Source organism: Rhyacophila brunnea, unplaced genomic scaffold, assembly GCF_057557595.1.
Source record: "Rhyacophila brunnea isolate RB1 unplaced genomic scaffold, BYU_Rbru_1.0 scaffold_11, whole genome shotgun sequence".
NCBI lineage: Eukaryota > Metazoa > Arthropoda > Insecta > Trichoptera > Rhyacophilidae > Rhyacophila > Rhyacophila brunnea.
Window position 1 is genome coordinate 5,034,884 of NW_028232763.1, and position 24,709 is coordinate 5,059,592.

The window sequence follows — 24,709 nt, forward strand, 5'->3', positions numbered from 1 at the left end:
TGTTATTAAAAATCTAGACAACATAATATAAATATACGACAATTTCAATAATAAATGTTATATTTTTCGTGAAATGTCATAGTTCGGTTTATCGGTGTTCTGTTTTGTCTTTGTTCTGTTTCTTCATATACCTACTGTTCATCGCTATTCTACTTTGTCACCGTTCCGGTTATTCACGGAACCGTCTTCATCATAATTTAAAATATCATTTCGTTCTGGGCCACTGCCTTTTTCCATAGATTTACTACCTGCTATATGACGTGTTATTATGTATTTCTACTGCAATCCATGCAATTTAATCTACGGATATTGGCCTCTACTATGTATTACAACTTCCTAATCATGCTCTACATCGCAATATAAATATCATAATCACATAACTAGTCAAAAACTAAAAAAAATATGTACATACGAGGGTGGGTCAATAAGTCCTTAGAAAAGCCGACAGGTGGCGCGACTAGTACTGCAAGCGGTTTGTTTTCATGCAGCGGCACTACCGATTCAGTATGCTGCGAAGTTTCAATCAGATTGGTCGGGTTGTTGTGTGTTTCTCGTACATTTAAAAAAAAAAATTGCTTGTGAAAAATGGAAAAATGGAAAATGGAGAAAATTGAGTTTAGAGTTGTTATTAAACATTTTAATATAAAAGGGTTAACAGCAAAGGAAATAAAAAATGAGTTGGATTTAGTTCACGGCATATCTGCTCCTTCACTTGCAACTATTTATAACTGGTTAAATGAATTTAAACGTGGTCGTACATCAACAAAGGATGAACCACGCTCAGGACGTCCTGTAGAGGTAACTACACCAGAAATGATCAATAAAATCCACGATATGGTGTTAAGTGACCGAAGATTAAAGTTGAGTGAGATAATTGAGGTTACAGGGATCTCAAAAGGTAGCGTCATTTCTATTTTACATGACAAATTGGGCATGAAAAATATTTCTGCAAGATGGGTGCCGCGTTTGCTCACAGTCGACAATAAACGCAGTAGGGTGGTGGCCTCTAAAGCCCTGTTGTCGCTCATGCAACGCAATCCGGATGAATTTTTTCGTCGCTTTGTGACTGTAGATGAAACATGGATACACCACTATACTCCCGAGACGAAAGAACAGTCAAAGCAGTGGATTGCGAAGGCAAACCATGTCCAAAGAAGGTGAAAACCGTAAAATCAGCTGGTAAGGTTATGGCTACTGTATTTTGGGATGCACGTGAAATTATTTTCGTTGACCATTTGGAAAAAGGAAAAACAATAACAGGGGATTATTATGCATCTTTATTGGACCAGCTAAAAAACAAAATTGAAGAAAAACGGCCTCATTTAAACAGGAAAAAAATCCTCTTTCATCAGGACAATGCCCGTGTTCACACATGTTTACGATCAATGGCTAAAATTGAAGAATTGAAGTTCGAATTGGTCGACCACCCACCGTATTCGCCAGATTTAGCCCCCAGTGACTTTTTCCTTTTCCCAAACTTAAAAAAATGGCTAAGTGGACAACGTTTTTTTTCAAATGAAGAAGTCATCGATCGGACAAATGCTTATTTTGAGGACCTTCCGAAAACTTATTTTTCTGACGGTTTAAAAAAAAATGAGAAACGTCTAACCAAGTGTATTGAGCTCCAAGGAAATTATGTTGAGAAATAAAAAAAAAATACAAAAATAAAACCTGTTTTAATGCTTTTTTCTAAGGAATTATTGACCCACCCTCGTATTATTCCATATACATTTTTACACAATATGTAATTATTTTGCACCGTGAGTGTAAAACCAAAATAGAGTTTCTAAAAAAACACCATAATATTTGGTTTATATCTACATTATAGTGCATTTTCTTTCAGTTACTTCACTTTTACATTATCAAGTTCACGACTTTTGCAGTTGTTTTGCATTTAATCTCGAAATTGAAAAATTTGCGCTTTGGTTTTACACTCACGGTGCGATTTATATCTTGTAAAACGCACTTGACTAAATCATTAAATTTGATTGAAACTTTTAAAGTGAGACTTTCAAATACCTACATAATATATAACTACTACTGAGTTGTGACCTTATCTAATTTTGTAATTAGATGCCTAATTTACTATATATAGTTGCATAGTGCAACCGACATAAGGATAAAAATAAACATGTAATTTTCGTAGAAGTAAAATAATTTCGATGCGTATTTTCAATTGCGTTTGATATCCTGTTCGCAGTTTACAGCGTTTCCTTTGATTTCTGTTCCAGGTCTACAAGGTGCTGACGTACCTCTCAGGAGTTCTCTACTTCCTGTCGACCACAATAAACCCCTTTCTCTACAACATTATGTCAAACAAGTTCCGAGAAGCTTTTAAGGTAAGGAGAAATATATTTTTGATATATTAAATACTGTTCATAATTATATTATATCCTTCAGGTGATAAAGAAAACTTTCTTATATGCCATAATCTTATGTGACGACACTCTTTCATGTAAAAATCACAATATTGAAGTATTTCAAATTTCATCACTTTATTTTTGCGGACTTAAACTTGAAACTATCACGTTTTCTAAGTTATTTGTTAAACACATAATATGTGCCCAGTCATGGTGTGATGGATGATGAAGTCGAGATTTGGTGGTTGTTCCGATGGATGGAGGAGTGAGTTTTATTTGCAGCGTAAACAGTCGGTACAAGAGTATGTTACAGGAGTTATGTTACAATACTTATGATACTGTTCCGAGGTCCAAATCTCGGTAGAATGAGATGTTGTGCGGAGCGATTCCGAGACTGAGATACTATCAGACTGGAATTTATATTCAAGTGACATCTCCAATGAATTATGATCCACTATTTATTGACGTACTCACAATCAGAATAATATCTTGAAAAGAATATTTAAGAAATAATTATTATAATAGAGTCAGCTATAGCAGTAAAAAACAAACTATATAGAGTTTGCGTCATCGGATATAGCTGACTATGTGGAAAAATGGATATTGCCGAAATAATAATTGCAGTAAGCTATTTACTGAGTTTACCATAATTGTTGATGTCAAATTATTTTTAATTGCGGTACCTAATGTATTTAATATCGCCGATCAATATGCTGACACGCATTGAGTTGTTTATCCCCATACATAGTTTCATAAATATAATTTTGTTCACTAATTCCAGTCGTTGACAATGTTGAAGTCTAATCATTAAACTAATAGAATGGCTTACTTCATTACAGACGATTTCAATAGCCGATATTACAATATGTCGTAAATATATTAGTACCTATCTTTTGACGTACTAGACCGTGTTTTCCAAGGAATGTTAGTTGATTTATGGACTCTGCTATACGTCTTCAGTATATTAAAATAATCGTTTAAACGATCATTTAAAAAAGACACTGTTTATTTATATAATAAAGGTATAAATAATACTCCTTAGTAAGGTTTTTTCTACAAATGTATTAAAATATATCTTCATTACAACTTATTTAAAGAATATATTTTTTTAAATACACGAACTAAAAATGTCTATACCAGTAACTTGCTGTGCTTACCGAAAGAAATCATCAGATTCATGGTTGGATGGCCTATGAGATGTTCCAAAACTACTAAATACTTCATTTTTTTCATAATATTGAATACAAATAACGTGTCATTTTATATTTTAAAACTGTAAAAATACGCTTGCTAAAATATGACAGCTAGCCAGACGGATCCTTGTGCGTCCTGTCCTATATCCTGATAAGTGTGAAGTTAGACACAATCTCGTTTTCAATTCAGAGAAACAAGGTTCCATGTAGGTTAAAACCTTATTTCTCTATTCTTTTAATTAACTATTTCTTTTATTCAACGAATAATTCACAAGATTTAAGAATGTACCATTATAATAATTGAACATACATAATTCTAACACTCATGAGAAATTATAGCCAATACAAAAATCTTTTCGAAAAATGTAAGACACCCGGCAGGAATCGAACCTGCGTCTCTTGGTATCGCGCCCTGTGCATTACAACTATGCTACAACTACTATGCTTAATTGCGACAAATCTTAACAATTGGCCTTTTTAATACCTGCTCATAAATTTCTTGTTAAATAATTGTTACAGTTGGAACTCCAAATAATTTCTATCTCTATATTTAAACGCTAGATGGCATTGGTATTTAATATGTATGAAAGAATTTAAAAAGTGTACTGGATTGGAACCCTTTTCACTATAAAAGTACGTTTTCGATATGTTTTAGATCTTAGTAAATAATTACAGTTCTAAATCAAGAAATTTATGCGTAGTATAAGACGTAAAAACTATAAACTTATAACTTCAATTTAAGTACATAATATGTATAAAAAAAAATTAAGCTTCATACAATATTACAGTACAAATTTGAAAATATTTTATTGACTTTTTAGGCAGTATCAACAAAATGTAGTTTAATTATATCGCGCAAATATAAGTTTTCTTATAAATATTGCTAAAATAATCCGTAGCACGTAACTTTGTAAGCCAGTAGAGAGCTTTTGTTCCATATCTTTTTAATGCCGAGCTTTTGCGGCCTGACGGAGCTTTCACAGTAATACTCGCTGTCTCGAAATGAACACTTCCAGACAAAGAATTAAAACGGCGGCCTTTATATTTTAATGCGTCGCTTTATCTTAGGCGACACGTCGCATTGAATACTGAGATTACCTACATTAAAGATTTATTAGAAAACATTGTGAAATGACTTACAAAGGTTTCTGTAAACAAGGAAGCATTGTGTCAAAGTTGTTACTGGGGGTTCAAAGTATTACGGACAACACCCGTTTGACAGCATTCACCTTCAGATCACGTCATTAGCTATATTTTTTTTAAATCGGCACTTTGAAACCATATTCTACATACATAAGTATATACGGAATGAATAAAAATACTTTACTTTACAAACTAAAATCAGAAAATTAAAAGTTTTCAGGCAATGAGATATTTTTACTCATTTAATCTATTGGTGAGATTATTTTCAATTTCAATTTAATATCAATTCATTTATTTTTAACATATTGTGGACATTACAAATTATAAGTTTAAGACGTTCACAACATGACATTTAGAAACAAAGAAATGTAAAACAGTATTACATAAAAAAAGATATAGATCAGTATAGAGATAGATAGTAAGTTATTAAATAGTAGAATTGTGTACATACAAAAAATATTAATTAGATAGGTACAAGGAAGTGTACCAAATGAGTTAAGCAGACCCTATTTTAAGAATTTATAAAACAACGTCCGCCTATACTTATCCTCACGTAGGTGGAATATATCAACATCCGAAGCAATTTCGTTGAACATAGTTATCGCCCTCCCAATTGGCATTAGCAGTGGCAGGTTGGTTCTGCACCTTGGGAGAATAAACAACTGATATTCTCTATTTCTAATATCAGGGACACACAGGTCAACACTGCCAAGAATGGCAGAGTTCTCATTTATACCTCGTATAAGTCAAAAAAATACGTAGATTATAAAGATTTCTTCTAAATTGTAGACTGCAGTTTGTAAGCATGCCTAAGAGAAAGTCAGTAGGATAAAGCCACGGATAGTATCCATACAACCTCAAGTAAAGGAGTCTCAAGAATTTTTTTCTGTACCCTCTTCACCATAAGGCCATACTTCAACTGATGCGGTGCCCAAACAATAGACCCACTCTCAATCTATGATCGGTTAAATCAAGATTCAGCCATATTTAAAATATTAAACCATCACAGATATGACATAAATACGCCATAGTCATAGATGAAGGCATTTTCGTTAGGCATTGCATCAATATCGACTAAATATTATATACAGTTGTAACATTCTTGATATTTAATTCAGGATGAAATATAAATGTCTCAATTTTATAATATATAAAATTGTATAATATTAAAAAATATTATCATATTAGTAAGTATATTGGAAAGGAATCTATTGACCAACACATCGAATTATGGAGTTGTCGAGCATCAACACACAACAACCAAAAATAGGATAGCACAACCTTATATTTTAAAATAGTAATAATCTTGAAATAACTTTTAAATAGATAAATGACGTTTTTTTACTATTAAATTAAATTTAAGATGTGTGTTTTTCTCATTTATCTGGTCGACCCGCTACGACGGGCCCCTAGGATAGAGCCCTGTCAGCCCCTTCCTTGTAAGGGCGATGATGACAACTATATTAGAATTCGTTAAAACTTCGGAAGGTCGCTGACGATACAGAACGGAATGATTTCAAATGTGGATTTCATAAAATAATTACCTATATATTAAGAAGGTTATTTAATTAGTTAATTATTGTTGTACCAATTTCTTTTTCTATTTTTTTCATTTTTGCTATGCATACATTTTACATAGTAATTGAGAATTATATTAATTATATCATACTTTGGTAGTCAAAGTAATCAAACTAGGTAAATAGTGATTGTAAAAATAAGCATTTTAAACCAAATCTTTGTTTGACCCCCTAAACCCTAGTAATAAAGCGGTTACCTATAGCAACCAAAGCCTTGCAACGACATCTTGTAATGTAATATTGAAGGTATCAATCAATCATAAATTGAGTAGGGCTTCTCTCCATCACTTAACACATTGAAATATGCGTGTAATAATAATAACACAATGTTGCGGGGGTTTCAGCTACATTATAGTATTTATTAATAAAATGTACTAAGCTAATTTAACCATTGCTTAAATTAAAAATAATAAAGATACATAATTTATTACTTTAATTACTAACCGACGTCACAGATCACTCCAATATTTTCTGTTGTAGCTTATTTGAACTTGCTAATAATTTTAAAATATTTTTTCTATTGGCTATATTTTCGGATGACTTGTTTTCAAAATTATGTATGTTCAATAATTAGAATGGTACGTTCTTAAATCTTTATTATTCGCTGAATAAAAGAAGAAAAAATAATTAGAACATCTCAAAGAGTAACTGTTGTACCTACATTTAAAAAATGGATACAATTTCCTTTGCTTCTTACTCTCATTTCCCTCCATTTTCGAAAGTGAGAAGCACGCTGTCACTTTTATTTTTGTATGGTTTTTCGTCTGGATTCGGGATGTGGAGGTGGACAATTAACACACCGGAATTATGTTGGAAGCGGCGAGGTTTATTTAAGTTAATATTATATAATAGTTACATTTTTAATAATTTATTTTACGGAGGACGAAACGTGCGTGTTTACTTTCTGGCCGTCTGGGATCCCAAGGCCAATCCTGGGCCATCCCCAAATGGGGACCATTCGGGGGTGTGACATTACCTACTCAATTAATAGAATGCTGATAACAAAATAAATAATATACTATGTGACCAATATTTCCTTACCTAAAAATTGTCAATAATACAGTTTTCACATACGATATGCTCACAAACATTTATTTTTTATATGATTTATTAGAAAATAATGTCGTAGGCATCTAAATAATTTATCGCATCTATTTATTTATTCAAATAACACCATTATGACATAAAATAACCAATATATCACGATACCTACACAGTAAAAGTATCATATAATTGTATACATAGATAATAAAGAATAATAATATATTTTACATTATATTCATGAGAAATGTGCTACTTATGTAAGATTTATGGACCCAAACTAGAAGGAGGTAAATGACGCATACGGAGTAACACAAAGAGTTACAACTATCGAAGAATTCTGCTTCACATTGTTTAACATGGTAAACTCCAATGAGTGATTCATCTAGAAAAAATGGACGGTGCCCAGTCTCTGAAGGGCATCCTGAATACCAGGCTGTACGGTTGTAGGTCACCTGATTAGTGGACAATAAAAATTCTAGAGTGGCTTTTGCATACACCTGGGTAATATTGACTGGCGATGATGAGAGGGGATCCTGAGTTATTTAGCTACTAATTATTATTCAAATTCAAAATTTATTTGTTTTTACATATAGTGAACATTACAAATTATTAATTTAAGACGTTCACAACATGACATTTAGAAATAAAGAAATATTATTAAAACAGTATTATATGAAAAGAATTAGATCAGTATTAAGTTATTAAACAGTGGAAAAGTGAAAATACAAAAAAAATATTAATTAGTACACGAAGAAAATATTTTTTTTGATATTGCAATCATGACTCCGAGAAAATTATTGTTGCTATTCCCATCATAATAATATTTAGTTGAATGCGGCGCTTTAGCGCTGTAAATGATTTGTTAATGAAAAAAAGAAATCGTTTTATAATATTTTAAAATATCACAAACTGTGGAGATTTATGATTAAATTGACGAAATTAGTACCTCACATAAAAACTCTTTGCAGCTCACATCAAGCATAAGGATCGCACTAATTTTCTTCCAGGTTGTACTTGTACATCTAATAATATAATATACATAGTATCATTTCCCACCATTTTGGAAAGTGAAAACAAACTGTCACTTTTATTTTGTTGTCTGGTTTTTCGTCTGGATTCGGGATGTGGAGATGAACAAATAACACACCGGAATCGTTTTGGAAACGGCAAGGTATATTTACGTTAATATATTCTAAACGGTTACATTTTTAATAATTTAATTTTACGGAGGACGAAATTGGCGTGTTGGTGATTTAGCTGTTTGTAACGTTCTGCCCGCCATCTTGTGTTTTTTTTCAACGAAAGCCGTCGTCGAAAAAAAGTGACGTTGCAAATATTCAACGGTTATAATTTACGGCATTGCCGGCTCGGCTCTGTTATTATTATTTATTACTATTACTTTACTATTAGTTGGGCTTGATACCGATTCGGGCCTCTCCAGATACACAGAGACATCCCCAAATGGGGTACATATGGGGGTGCCACAATAGGTACTTATTCACAAAAGTTAAATTAAATAATTACAAGATAAAAAGAACTTTTTATATACTTACAACGTTTTTAAATTTTCTGTTGAATTATTATGCTCAATATGCTCAAACTTGTACTTGATATAAAGTAAATAAAAAAACAAAAAAATAAACAAATATATAATACTGAAATATCATTTTGATTTCCATAGTAACGCACGTAATATATTAATAATTTAGTTGCTAGGACCACCCGCTTAACAACCAATAATAGTGGATTGGATTACGGATTTCTTCCGAAATAACTTTTCATACAAAACAGAATTAACTGAAAATGAATTCAATTCTACTTAAAGATGGCTAAACGTATTAAAAGAATGCATTGGCATCGTGTTTTGATATATTCTAAAAGTTTCAAATGTCTAGCTAGTCGGAAAGTTAGTTAAAAATCGATTGCAAGATTTGTACTGGATAAACAACTACCAGACAAATAAGAATACGAGCTATAAAAACGTTGTAAAATAGTATTGCCTATGTGCATTTTTTATTTGAAGCAATTCATTTTTTTTTTCAGAATTTGTTAGTTAACTATTAAATTTTGATAGGGGGGCGCATGAAGATTTTTGAAGTTGAAGTAGGGCATGGCACAAATAAGGTTGGAAAACACTACACACAAGACACAGAAAGAGAAAGACACACAACACAACACTACAAGTACTACGGTAACTTTTAAAATCGATCAAGTTGAATGTGTCACATGTCTGGAATAAAATACACATCTAGTCATCCAGCGGTACCTAAACAATACTGGCATTATCCGAAATATATACAATACCTAGATTGATAACTAGTTCTACGAAAGTGTTAGCAACGCAATTCATAATTCATAAAAAATCATTTTAGAGTGGCCTTCATTCAGCAGTGAACTAATCTAAACTGACGAGTTGCCGAGTTAAAATAAACTTGTATAAAAAACAGTGGAAATTCTTGGAAGGTGTTTCCTTGAGTTTGGCTATTTGACATTTGTTCGGAAAGTTTTGAAGTAAAAATTATTTCTGATGTCCTACAGTTACGCATTCTGAAGTTGCGAACTGTGGAATAATTTTATTCTATCTCCTTCCTGGAAACTTATTTTCAGTGCTGGAAACATGACAGTGGGTATGACTGCCTATTTGACAGAAATTAATAGTAATTAATATTATAAACGGGTAAAAAAACTCATTTAAATAGCGATCAATGCGAAATTTGTACCTTAGTTAGGTATTCAGGTTAACTTAAAAAAATCAGCAAATACAAATATGTTCACATTATTTTATCTCAAAATTGATTATTCTTACATAATATATAAGTATTAAGTGCACCTGCAAGGCAGTAGCGAAAGGTGGAGGTAGGCTGTTAAGGTCCGCCATAAATTGTTCACATTAAACTTTGTTGTCATACGTAAGTATATGTTTTTATTGAACCAAGACTACAATTTACAGATTGTATTGGTTAGTTTTTAAAAATCAATCAAAACCCTACCTTAACCAAAGCATAATAGTTGTGGTATATTTTGGGCGATACGACAAAATTGTGCACACTTTTTCATTCATATTTGTTTGTCTTCGTTGGATTAAGAATACATATTAATACATATTGTTGGTTCATTTTTTTAAATCCGTTAATTCCTGCCTAAACCTATAATTGATAAAAAATATCATTATATCTACAAAATATTCAAAGTTATGTTTGATTTAATTGCATAATTTTAGATATTTTATAGATAGACGAGTATTTTATGACTATTATCTATTATGGCTTGGTTTTGCAGGGTTTAATTGAATTTAAAAAAACTAACCAACACCATCTATAAATTGTTGTCTTATTTCAATGAAAACAAACACGTATGACTGACAAAGCTTAGTGTACACTGTTTATGTCGGATCCTTACAGCCTACCTCTACCCTTCACCACTGCTGCAAGATGTGTATATATAAGATTAATGTTAGTTACAATTACAGACCCAATATTTTCATAGCATTACAATGTGTTGCTACTGTATCGCGCTGTAATTGCATTACTTGCAAATTGAATATTAAATCTATGGTGTTATGGTATGAAAATTCTTGCATTTCTTTTATATTTACGAGTTAAGGCGGATCTCCGATTTCAGTGCGTAAGTTGCTGGCCTTTCATCCGGGGGCCCCGAGTTATATTCTCGGTGAGGTCACAATATATTTATGTGATTTTCTCAAGGCCTTGATGTTTGTGATTGTTTCTCTTATATTACTAATAATACATTGTTGTTTCATTCCAATACTATCGTTAGGCATCACGGCCTGCTGTAGTGTTAAAAATATAATGTATATATGGTTTTTTTAAATCTGAATCTGTTTTAAATAGTCCCTTAGTATTTATTGAATATGATGACACTATTTGAATATTAGTATTATGATTAGTAGTTATTCACCTCCAAAAAACCTAATTTTGGACGACCCTTTTTCTTAAATTCATTGCTTTCGCGATAATAAAAGCCCGGCTTTATACCTACTTCACAAGATTTTAAATTATGGTAATTATTATAAGCTATTGATAGTAATATTTTTTTTCTAGGAATTCTAATCAATCAATTTTTAAGCTATTTTCGTCTCATGAAGGATTTTGAAATTAATATCGTAAATTACGTATATATTATAACGTAATAAGTTTGCGTTGTAAATAAGTATGTAGTTATTCATTTATAAAAAAACATTGTGTACAAGAAAAAAAATAATTATTGATGACGCTGACTTTTGAATTCAATAGAAAAAATGCCTCTATTCACACAAGTTAAATAAAAAATACATACCTACTTATCTAATATATACCAAATATTACCCTCATAAAAGAAAAAAAAGAAGAAAATAAAAAACATAAACAATGTAATAAAATGAAAATTTAAAAACAAAATACATAGCACATCACTGAAAATGTATATATAAAAAAATGTATACGAGCATTTCCTAATCTTGCACTCCTCGCTAATAGTGCCTGATAAGCTTGATACAATGAAACAGGTCTTTCATTAATTTTTCTAGGATTCTTTCTAATACATAATAGTTTTCTAAGGTTTTTGATAATATGCTGCATTTTCAAAATACGTAAGAGTTTGTGTTTGTAATTACATTTAGTTTTGCCCGATTCGAAGAATGTTGTCAATTAGTACCATAAAATACATCATTACCAAGATTTACACAGCATTCTAATGATATCTTAATTCTTCAATAATTGTAGACATTTTAGATAAGTATTACTACCTAACAATCCTTTGAAGTATAAAAATTATCATTAAAATAATTTTGGTTACACACGTCTTACATTTTAAATTAATTCAAATAAACATAATCAAAAATGATAACTGTAATTAAGTACGTGACTTAGGGAAGACCTCAAAAATATACCTGTAATAAATGGAAAGTACATATTCCATACATAGTGTAGATATTAGAAATTATATATAAGGATCGTAGGTATTTGAATCAGTAGCTCAATGCTTATATAGATCATTCTAAGCAAATGGAATGATTGGTTCAAAAAAATCCATTGTGCTTTTGTGAGTTATCCAAGTAATCTATTTACAAAGAAGGATGCCATTTTTAAATCTTATATAATTATATTCAATCGGTGCCCGTTGAATGAAAAAAATAGGTAAATTAAGTTATATTGTTAAGGTATAATAATATAAACATAATATAAGTTAACACTCCCTTATACTCCCGTACAGGTACGTAGTTTCAGGTAGGTGTTGTAATTATAGAATTACGCAAAACATACAAAGTTTTCCTTACAAGTAATTTATCATGCTATTGAAGGAAGGGAAAGCTTTAACAAATTACCACTACTTTGGATAACCCCACCCCACCCCATCCCATTCTATCGAGCCTTGAAAGCTTTGTTAACACTTTATTTTACAAAAAAGCTTCCATTAATCATTGATTGATAGAAATTTATGGGAACACTAAGTGCTTCGTATAACATATAACCTGACAGTTGTATCTAATAATAAAATCGCGAACAATAATGTAATTTTAATATAGCTTAGTAATGAAAATTCAATTGAGACGCAACACAAAAAACACAATATGAATCATTGTACAAGTAATACATATGTTTTTCGAGAACATTTTTACCATTCAAGCGAAAATAGTGATTTATGAATGAACTGTCTCAGAAAATAATTCTTAGTCGTTTCAACGGCTTCATTTCCTCATCCGGGAGTTTATACGTTTTTCCAAATTAAAATCGTCAGCACTATTAGCGAAAATCAAACTTTTAAATAATCGTAATAAAATATATTGTTGAACACCATTTTCAGATACTGCCTCTAAATTTAAACAATGTAATAATTATCAATTAAAAATAGATAATAGGATAATTAAACACTTTCCTGATTCGAATCCTGGGTTTGGCAAGTACACATATTGTTTTCCAATTTGTGGGTGTCAGGGTATGGACTTAATAGGTTGAGCAAGTGGCTGACATCCATTTCTCGTAAAACACAAAATTTGTCAAAATAAACCTCTACTCTGTGGAGGCCCATATGATCCTATTGGAATCGGGCATGGTCGGAAGAAAAAAAGATACTTCCCTACATATTAAACTATCCTACATATATCGATATCTTATGTATATATGGAAAAGGTCTTTATTCAGCAAAAAAATAAGTCAAAAATCGCTTCAAAATCGAATAACCATTTATGAGATTAATAATTAATCCAATTATATATTTGGAAAATTCTAGTTTTATTATTATTTTGTTAAACTGTAAAATTTCATTGTGCATTGCTAAATTCTTTTAGAATAAAAAAAACACATTTTCCTGAAATATAAAGCTTTATAACTGAAGTGAGATATGTTATATCGTAGCAAATCGTCACCTTACTATTAAAACCTAGTAAGTCTGTTTGAGAATAATGTTGAAGGGAAGAAAAAAACGTAAGAAAACAATATTACAAACACGTCTGAAATCGGTGAATCTGCTAACACTGGTTGTGAAATACAAGGTTTTAATTCTATGTTTGAAACCACGAGACTTACGTGTATTTAAAATTTTTCGATAGATAGACAGCATACTAGTCTAGAGAACCCCGAGGTTTTGATAAGATTTAAAATGTTTTTTTGTTTAAATTTTGTCGAACAAACTTCATTTTTTCATAATATCGGACGTACGAGGTCGTATCAAGTAAGGTGACGGAATATAGATTACAAACGTTGTAATTTCTAAAAAAATATTAATCAATTGCAAACTCCAATATAACGTTGCAACGAATGTAATATTTAAGAATCAGTTACCCCATATCATTTCATAATTTATGACAATAGTTACTATAGATCAGTGGCGTAAACTAACTCTTAGGCTAGGCCCACACTAGACGGAAGTTCCGTCGCTGAAATTACGTCGCGATAAATCCTTTACTAAACATTGCAGCCACATTAAATATTCTGTGGCAGATTATCAGTTGACTGCCAAAGCTTATTTACTTGCGCACGCGACGCCGACTATCCACCGAATGTGCCGAGTTGCATTAAGTAATGTACAATGCAACGTTGCCGATCTGACGCTTACGGAAGATCGGTTCGCGGAGGACGGAGCAAACGCCAATGTTAAGCGGACCGCTGATGGACAACCGATCTTCCGCGTAATGTGCCCGATGACGGCAAATTATATGTAATAAAATGTATTGGCGTTCCGTCGCGCATCCTCCGCGACGGAATTTCCGCGTAGTGTGGCGCTGGCCTTAGAGCGACGTAACGATTGGTAAAATATTTGTACAAAGTCGAACACGAGATTGAGGAAGATAATATCGTTACAGTGATGGTAAATGATTAAACTTGTTACAATATTTTACATATTATTGTTATCCAAATAATTGTAAATAATATATTCTTTTACTACTATATATCAAAATAAAAATAATTAACACATATTTTCAATGTACAAGCGGTTTTAAATACATCATAAATAAAAGTGTTTACCTCTTTAGATGAATCCGCTATTTCAGATACCTACCTGAATCGTACTCTCCAGTATTTTTTCCGTTACGTGACGCTCAATTTTTGCCAATGTTTTCAATATCGAGGATCTTCATGGTCTAGATGTTTGGAACTCCAGAGGGTGGAAAAAATAATATGTATATATTTACAATGTTCAATCCTAGGAAGAGAAGTAAAGAAGACAATAATATTGTTTGAGAACCATTTTCCATGTATTTCGTCTACGTTACTACAAATAGATAATTACATTTCAAACAACAACAAAAAAACAGTTTAAAGACATTGTCATTAATTATTATTCTCGTTTTGCTAATAGTCTTTTAAAGTACGTGGATACGTCATTATTTCTTTTCAATGTGTCATTTGACTTATTACGAGAAAAATTTAACTCATTATAATTAAGGTAGATAATCAGTGATGTCCCGTGGGGGTAGGTAGATTGAGCGTCGCTTGAGGGCGGCAGTTACTCGAAGGGCGTCAAATGAAGAGAATCATTAATTTGGTATAGGCATATAGAAATAGTTACCTAAATTTAGTAATAACGGAAATATCTTAAATTAAGAATTCAGTTCACCAGTTGGAGACAGAATGTATTAATTAACATAAAAGATTTAACAAGTCTGCAATTTTTTTGTCACGATGTCTAGTTTACTTCCGTTGCCTTCGACGTCTTTGGTGACCAGAAACGGTAGGTGCAGATTTGCAATTTAGTGCAGGTTTTGTGAAGAATAAAAGCGACATGGATTGTCTTTAATTCATCAAGATAGAGCACATTAATATATCGCAAAAATTACATGTAAGAAACCATTGTATTACCAACGTCAAAAAATCCCCACTTTTGGGAAAAAATATTTATAAATTAAATTTTAAATACTTAAGTATATATACATACAACACATTTTTTAGATATTGGAGTCATGAAAGGGTGATAAAAATACTGTATAAAAAATGGGGCGGCATTTTGTCTAGAGACGTCGCTGTAGATAATTATTGTCAGTATGACTTAGTAATAGTTGACATATGAAATCTATTTAGGTAGGTATATTCTGTGAAGTAGGTGCAATGAACTCAAAGCAACTAACGATCAATTGAAAATTTTTTAATCATTGATATGGAAGATATTTTATTAAGACATTTTTTACGATGTTCAGCCTAATTCCAAGCCACACTCTCGCCAAGATGTTTTTCCAAGCCGCTTAGCGAAAGTTTCCTTGATACTATGAGTATGTGGTATACAGTATACTCTCGCACTCGGCCTTATTCGGATAGTCTCAGCGAAAATGCAGATTCGGCATAAGAAGATAATTTAGGACATAGATGATTTTCCGGTCTCTAATTAGAGAAAATTTGGACCGAGACTGATGGTTTTGCATATAACGTTAGTTTTTTGGCGCTCTTTTTCAAATATCTCCGACTGAGTTGATCGGCGCATGCCATGTCGAACAACTTTAAAGTGGGAGAGATAGCTATGCCAGTTTTTTTTTTCTAAAGACTTACATTATATAGTGCCATTTTATTATCGAGAAGGTGTGAGCCAAAATCAAGAGAAGCGGGAAGAAGTGGAAGAGGAAGAGGAAGAGGAAGAAGGAGGTGACAACTTAAAAATCCTGTACGATAACAAAAAGCTTTTAAATTTCAAACAATATGGGCTATGATTAAGTTAACATTGTATAAAAAATATATATTATAAAATTAATACCTTTAAGGCTTGTAGAAATTATATAACATTGAGAAAAAAAAATAGAAAAATACCTATTAGAAAAAAATGATAGAAAAAAGATTGGAACGAGTGCGTCTTTCCACGTGAGTACTCTCGCCTTCAAGCTATCGATCATTCTATGATTCATACGAATGATTTCTTATAACCATGTTTTAAGTGATATACTTCAAATTCCGCATATTAGGAAGCAGTATTATATAAAAAAAAAATACTACTTAATAATAAAATGTCGCTTCGATATATTACGCATTATATTTATGAGATAACATATTATATTATATCAAAAGTGAGATATTTGATTCTGACATTCAGTTATTTTTTATATAATATTTCTGACTTTCGTCGACCGTGAGATTTCGTTACACGATAAAACTATAATCGAAAATATTATTCTATTTCACAAAAAGTAAAACAATATTCATATTGAGTCACGCAAACTTTGATCAAAATTTATTACTGTTTATTAAATGGCTACATAATATATATATTTTATCCGTTTTCTGGTATTATTATTTTCATAGTTATATTTGGGATCTTGTTGATTTTCCTAAACAAATAAATTCATATTTGCCAACGTTGCAAATATCATATAGGTGTTTTTTTCTAAATTTTAAGGATAGCCAAAATACATGGGTACGTGTATATTTATCATTGAATAAACAAGAGGATATAGTGGCAATTGTCGGAAGTGGTTGTGAAACTATTCGATAATATCTAATGCGGCCATTTTGACTTTAATCTTAACTTGAAATATCGTTTTCTAGTACTACCTTGCTATCTTTGTTCAGATCGTAGAAGTCAGTTCAATAGTTTACCTTCTGCTTTACTTTATAGGTGTTCATCATTTCCCGTCGGGATCACCATTTGTAATTGTTTTGTATTTCAATTTGGTGTGATGTCCAAGAACTGTTTTTATGGTTCTTTTATCATATACACTTGTACACCGCATTGCATTTTGATGATGTATATATTTAGTTATATATGTGAATTTAGTATTTAATAGTTTTACGTCATTTTTTTTTAGAATTATTAATAACCATGTCCTTGCTTTTTCGTACAAGGTGGTTGTTAGTAATTTTGAACAAGCACAAACATCCAGGCTTTGAGAAAAACACATGAATATTGTGTGTCCTGACCGGGAATCGAACCCAGGAACTATCGGGTGGAAAGCAAGCGCCTTACGCCCTGCACCACGAGAGCCGCCAGTTTTACGTCATTCTCGGCAAACACAGAATTTGAGGTACGGTTATTCAATTAGGAGAATATTTTTGAACTGCTTGATTGAAAGGTTTGATATCGACTAATCATAATAACATCTAATACAATGTAATAATATGATAAATTCGAGTGACGCGTACTTAATTATCGTTTGAGATCGTTAGTTCTATTATATGTTTTTTTTTCTAGATGCCTTTATGGATACCTCGCATTTACTATCGAGTTTCTTTCAGGATTTTGGTACGCAAACAACTAACTATACTTGATGCTAGTCAAATGATAATTGTGCTGGTGATAGATGTTACTATAATTTATTGCCATTCCTGATCAGTCTATAAATGCGGTGAAGCTTTTTTCTTTTAAAAGTATGTAGGGTTAGTTCTTTTTGCGTAAGTAGCTTTGTTACTATAACTTATTGCCATTCCTGATTAGTCTATAAATGCGGTAAACCTTTTTTATTTTAAAAATATGTGGGATTAGTTCTTTTTGCGTAATTAGTTTATTTTAATATATCATAGCCCGGTCGCACATTAAAAATCGTCTCGACAGGGAAATGATCATACATCAAAATCAGACGCAATGTTGCAACCTGTCTTCCATGTGTACTTCTAAGCGAGGACATCCCGGGACAGCGACTTCATGCGGCTAGCCGAAACGAATTTGAAAACAGTTTTTGCATATTTATTATATGCGACATTTTGGTATTATACCTGCTCCCCATGTCGAGTAAAATTTGTTGCTTGTTTGTTTTTTCATTCTAAAATGTCGCATTCCAGATGTATGCAAAGGTGCATTAAGTATACCAGAAAATATATATAAATATTTGACATATTGCAGTCATGATCAGTTTAGATATGCGACTCTAGGCGATATGACTCAAGACGACTAGGCTTTAAACGACGGTAGACGATTATATCAGATGGGACTTGAAATGCTTTAATATACCAAAATTGCATAACATGTTAACTGACGTGATTCGTTTGTTTATTTCCTCTGTGATATACGTACGTCAGTTCACATGAAAACTAAGTTAGAGGAAACAGTCCAATTTGTATGCACCGTAATCCAATTATGTTTGGATTTCCTGTAGCGTGACAATGAAGGCCATATTAAGTAACTACTCTCACTTTTAACAATAAAATTGTAATTTCTCAAAAATACTCGTCCTTCGAAGAGGAAATTAAGTTATGTGACTAACATAATCAGTAAATGATGTACACTTATGTAGTACTATTATACCCTGTTTAAACGTTCATGGATTTACTGCTGACGGTGCGTATTATCGCGGACATATGAAAATGCAAGTCATGCAAATTGCACGATGTCATTCATGAATCAACACCTGCGCAGTATAACGATAGTGGCAAACCTGCTGGCAAAAAAACGAACTAGACCGCGTATAGACATATTTTGAGGTTAACCGATTTTTACGACCTATCAAATAGTACCATAAAATGACAACTACTTTTGAAGAGAAAATGACAACTACTTTAAGAATGAGATTAGAGAGACATTCAGCACCTTTACGTGTAAACAGTAAGTTATGGTCACGATAGTTTAAAATATTTACGATTGCTGCAAATAAATTCATATAAAGTTATTATGATCGTGTATAAATTAAAATCAAACATAACTCATGTTATGATTTTGTAGATACAAATAGCATCATACTTTTCGCATATTATCGTTGGTAAAAAAGGTTAACATACTTCTCATAGATGTCGGCAGGCTCATTTTGATTGTATTTAACAAATACAATTGCTTTTTTTCTATATCTGCCCTCCGATCATGTTAAACATATTATTTTCCCTAAACAATATTATTTTGTAAAATTTCATCTGGAGCTTTAATAATTTAACTTTGAATTTTGGGTGAATTTTTCTTTATTTTATAATTATAATTTAATAATTAATATTGTCCACGTGAAAATTTGAGTATTTTTAAATCCATCTAATATTATATATTTATTTAAATTCTTTTTTGTAGCTTTCTGTCTAATAGTGAATGGTAACTGTAAAGTCATAAGGCTACAGTTGTTCTAACATGATCATTGCAAGTTTACAGTAAAAATATACGAGCTTTTGCACTGTTCGTAAACATAATACATAATGTATTATATTTTGTGCCAATGCGAAAGTTCATGCCTCAGGGAGGTAAAATACTGGGAAAAGGTTTTGGCCGTTTTTTTTTTATTCAAAACACACACTCAAAGGGGTAAGTTACAATACGCCTCGAGTCGGAAAGTCTCGTTTTCGTCGACTTATATTGTATCTAAGGGGATGCTTCCTACGCACGATATTCATTTTAAAACGCTATCTTGCCTTTTAAGATGACATTTTTTTGTTGATAAATTTTAGACGTTTGAAAGCCGTTCTCGTGTGTTTGGTGTTTGCGTATTTGAGCCAGAGTTAGAACAAACACCTTAAAAATATTTTTGTTTACATTAAAATAATATTTTGTTGTTTTTCTTCCTTTTATTTACAGTAGGTACCCGCATAATAAATATTAATAAACATTTTCTTTAATTTTAAGTAAAAAAATGTTGGTTCGAAGAGAGAAAAACCATATTGTTGAGTCTTTGGATAATTTAATATATATATGTTTGGTCACCAGTGTGGTGTTCAATGTGTGGGTTGAGGATGATGATGATGAAGTCTACGATGTAGCAGGGTGAGATTTATTAGCAGCGTATCGGTACAATAATATATTATACAATGATAGTACATATAATCTACTGAGATAGCTACGAGCTAGGTACTTGGATTCGAGTGACATTTAGATAAATTATTCTTCGTTATTTATACAATAATAAGTAACACATTAACATTAAATTCTGGTACATAATCATATTGGACTAATTATAGAGTCAGCGTTTTAAATCGACTAGTTTGTGAAATATTATTTGTTATTACAGTCTGTGATTATTCGGCTAACACACCGTGATGGTATAATGTGCTGTGATATGATGTAATAATACTCTAATTTCGCCAATCAACTAGCTGACCTAGCTAAGAGTTGTTTGCTGGAAATAGATTCGCTGGGAATATATTACTGCAGAATAATTTGATACTTTAAACAATGAATATATGATCGCTATTATACTACAACTACATATACTTTGAAAACACTTTACTAGGAATCGTTGTAAAAATACGGCGCCCGCCGGAACTCGAACCCGCATCCACTCGATTTGCGTCACTTCGAATTTCAAATTTATTTATTTATATAATATCAGTGTCGAAAGGTGACTTTAGGAACTAGGTAGGCTATGGAAATCAGAGAAAAAGAACACACTTGTCAGGTATATTTACGGGAAATAAGAAGATAATACGATAATTCGATGAAATTTCAATAACTCACTGACGACATACAATTGAGTAATGGATTTAAATGATGTGTTTTCCTAAACATACACATTAAAAATTATTTATTTTAGTTATCTGATTATTGATTGTTTTAATAATATTTTATACGAAAAAATTTTAGGCTTACGCATTAGAGCCTATCGTTTTGTACAGACTGCTACTAACAGACATCCTGAGGTCACATGACATAAAGTTTATACAAAACAACAGCACTATTCACGGAGAATAATTAGACAGAACTGTTAAAGACACGTCATGTCGCACTGTTTCATCATTTTTTTTTAAATATTTCTTTATTCTACATTCCTGCTTTCCTACATATACGACAGATGTCGTTAGTAAATCAAATTATTCATATAAAATAAACTGATTATAGGTTCGTCAATATGCAATTAAAAATCATTTTTCTTATTAAGAAGGTAAGCTTTAAATAATCACCTAATATGGAGTCTTCGCCACTGCCTAATATAGTGAACTTCACAAATTACAAATTTAAGACGTTTTCAATATAGTTTCTTCTTCTTGGTCGTGCACTCATGGCTGAGGATCGTGACCACATTTGAATTTCGGCATCCTTTGAGTGACCAAGACTTTCCATCCTTCTCGATCTTCCGCTTCTCTCAGGGCAGAATTCAGTTCTTTGACTTGGTCGCTCCAGCACGCAGCCGCTCTTCCTCTGTTTCACCTTCCCTGGAGGCCACCCAAAACTACCAGTCTCTCCAGGTTGTTCGGTCCACGCCTGGCAATATGTCCAATAAAACTGCAGAATTCTTCTCAGACATATTGTCGAGAGCCGTTCCTTTATCGTGTATATAGTAATATAGTGTAAATAACTAAAAAAAATGGTGTTAAAACAACATTTAAAAAAATAAAAGCAATGTTGGTAAAAGAGCAAATACAAAAATTATGAACTACATGGAAGTACGCCAAATAAGCTAAGTAGACCCATAAACATACCACAATATAAGCGTGAAGTTCAATATTTTTGACAGAAAATAAATGATGTAGTTATAGCAACGCCGAGCAAGAGAAAACGATGCAATAGGCTTTATGTAAGAGCAGTCGGAAATAATAACGGTAACAATAATTAAATTTATTAAATGTAAGAAATCGCAATCTGCGCAATTCCAAAGTTAAGTTATTCGACTACAGTAATGATTTACCAATGAAGATGAGAACACTCATCCAGCTAGTGAAAGATTTGAGCTCAAATACAACCCATTCCAACTTGTTGCTAGAAATTTTCTTAATAAGTGCAATAGGTTTTTCAAAATTACGTATATATTTTCCATATTATAAAAAATAGTCTTATAACTGTGTTTGTTTTTTGATTTTGTTTTTTGTTTGAAATGTTTTTTAACAAATTTATATTTACATGATTGATAGATCTCGGCTATCTCTGTGGTATAATATTTATTATAATATAACTAACACATCTCTGTCATACATTTTAATTTTCCAACACGTAGCGCATTCATTTAATTATTTCCACAATCCAGGTAGTCAAAAAACATTCATCAACGAAGCTTAAAGCTTTCCACTTGGTCACAGGATTAACCACCAATTAGTTTCAAATGACCACAAAAGAGGTTCTTTCGGGTCCGAAATTAATTCACCCCTTAAACTGCTTCAAAATTCAAATTAGACAGTCCTTTTTGTTTTATTTCTACCTCAAATATAATTTTTATTCATTTGCATAACCTAATTGCGAAAAGAATTATTATCTCTACAAGCTTTTATTTCCTACGCATGTTTTTTTTTTTATAAAAAAAACTTTTATATTTTTACTATTTCTAGGTTTCATAATCATTAGTATGATTGTCCACCGTAGAGCTGTGGAAGATTTCCATCTCCTATTGTATGTTTTCATCTGGAATTGTTATATGTTATTTAAATCCAAGTTTATTGAGCGAATGACTAACAATCATTAAATTTGTCGTAAATTCACCCTTATGAGGCTCAAATCTACAAAAGACTTTAGTAGTATCTATTAACTCTTTGTATCTATTGATGGGTAAGAGTTTACGTAGGGTGTTGATTAATACTTTTGACTAATTAAAAACACTGATTCAGGGACATTAAGTATATTTCACTTGAAAAGTAACAATTAATTACTAACAACGTTTGTAAACGCACGCTTTGGCGCGAAAAAGGTAGCAAATTGTATTTTAAAGGCAACGTTCAAGGCTCAAGGGTAGGTTACCGACTGAACGTACCTACACTCGATCCTTCGTCCGCCCAGAAACAGATAACGGTAACTTTCTTTTTGATTGTTTCGCTGTGAATCCTGGTCTAGCCTTGACTCATTTACAGTTACAATAAGATTATAATTACATTTCCAACTCCTTCGATTGGAAGATTTTTGATGGGGGATTTAGGCATTATGATATTTGGTATCACTATAAACTTTACCTTATAAAAAGATCAGGACATAAAAATAAATCAATATTGAAATAAAACTAATCATTAAGTGATAATAATTGAATAGATAGATTTGATTATCATAATCATAATATGTCAAAATAAATTTAATAAAGATTAAGATACAATTTAAATACAATCTAATTTATTTCAATTACCTATCAGAAATACGTCATAAAATTCATTGACATATAAGAAGACCTTTTTTTATACGTCATATTATTTAAAATTATCGATATTTTAAGGAAATAACTATCATTTAAAACAAATTGACGATACATAGATACCAGTGGCTTTTTTATAAATATCTGAGATAAAAATCGATGGTTATGATGACTGATATTGGATATGCATAATTTGAAAACACTTCTAAAAAAATCTAAGTTCAATAAAATATTGTTACATTCTTAAATCTTGTGAATTATTGGCTGAATAAAAAAAATATATATTGAATTATTAGCAAGTACGTTATAATAAGAATTCGGAGTGATCCTGGGAGCGATTAGTAATTTGATTTAAAATTGCACATATGTAATGCAATTTTTATTTTAAAAATCACTAGTAGACATATATAGCTTAGTGGCCAGGGCACATAGGCGCGAATCCCAAGGGGCACAGGTTCGTATCCTGCAGGATATCGTATTTTTTTAAATAAGATTTTTCTAGTACTTACACATTTCTCAGAAGTATTTTCAAATTATGTATAAGCATGTTACATTCTTAAATCTTGTAAATTAATCGTTGAATATAAAACATAGTTTCTTTGAATACTTAGTTTTCCCACCACCACCCTTCATGTATGTACAGCCGCCTTCCATGACGCTATAAACGTATCAGAAAGAAGTGATTTTAAGTGCTCATTCCATCCCTAAACGGAGCCGCATGAGACTAATGATATAACCATGCACCGTTGTGCTTAAAGAAGAAAGTTAAGAAAGGAAGAAAAAAAATCTTTTTGGACTGGCTCTGCTGTCCGCTGACGTTAAGTGCCCTTTACATCCGCATACTGAGTGTCACGAGTTGAAATGGAAGACTAAATGATATAGAGTCATGATGCAAAAAATTGAATAACATTGAATATACGTATAAATAAGGTCCTTCAAATTTGGATATAAGGGAAGCCTTCTTCCAATAGCGGATCGAATTGTTAACCCGTATCTTACAAAGATTATTCTCAAAAACTTTCA

The 24,709-nt window shown here is 31.7% G+C and overlaps 1 protein-coding gene across 2 annotated transcripts in view; it reads left to right on the forward strand.

Moving 5' to 3' along the window:
* Positions 1–24,709, forward strand: part of LOC147078295 (pyrokinin-1 receptor-like) — a 197,186-nt gene that overhangs the window by 132,696 nt on the left and 39,781 nt on the right. For both annotated transcript variants that reach the window (XM_085958285.1, XM_085958296.1), the window contains exon 3: positions 2,232–2,339. In XM_085958285.1, the coding sequence (XP_085814411.1) occupies positions 2,232–2,339 (108 nt within the window). The remainder of the gene's footprint in view (positions 1–2,231; positions 2,340–24,709) is intronic.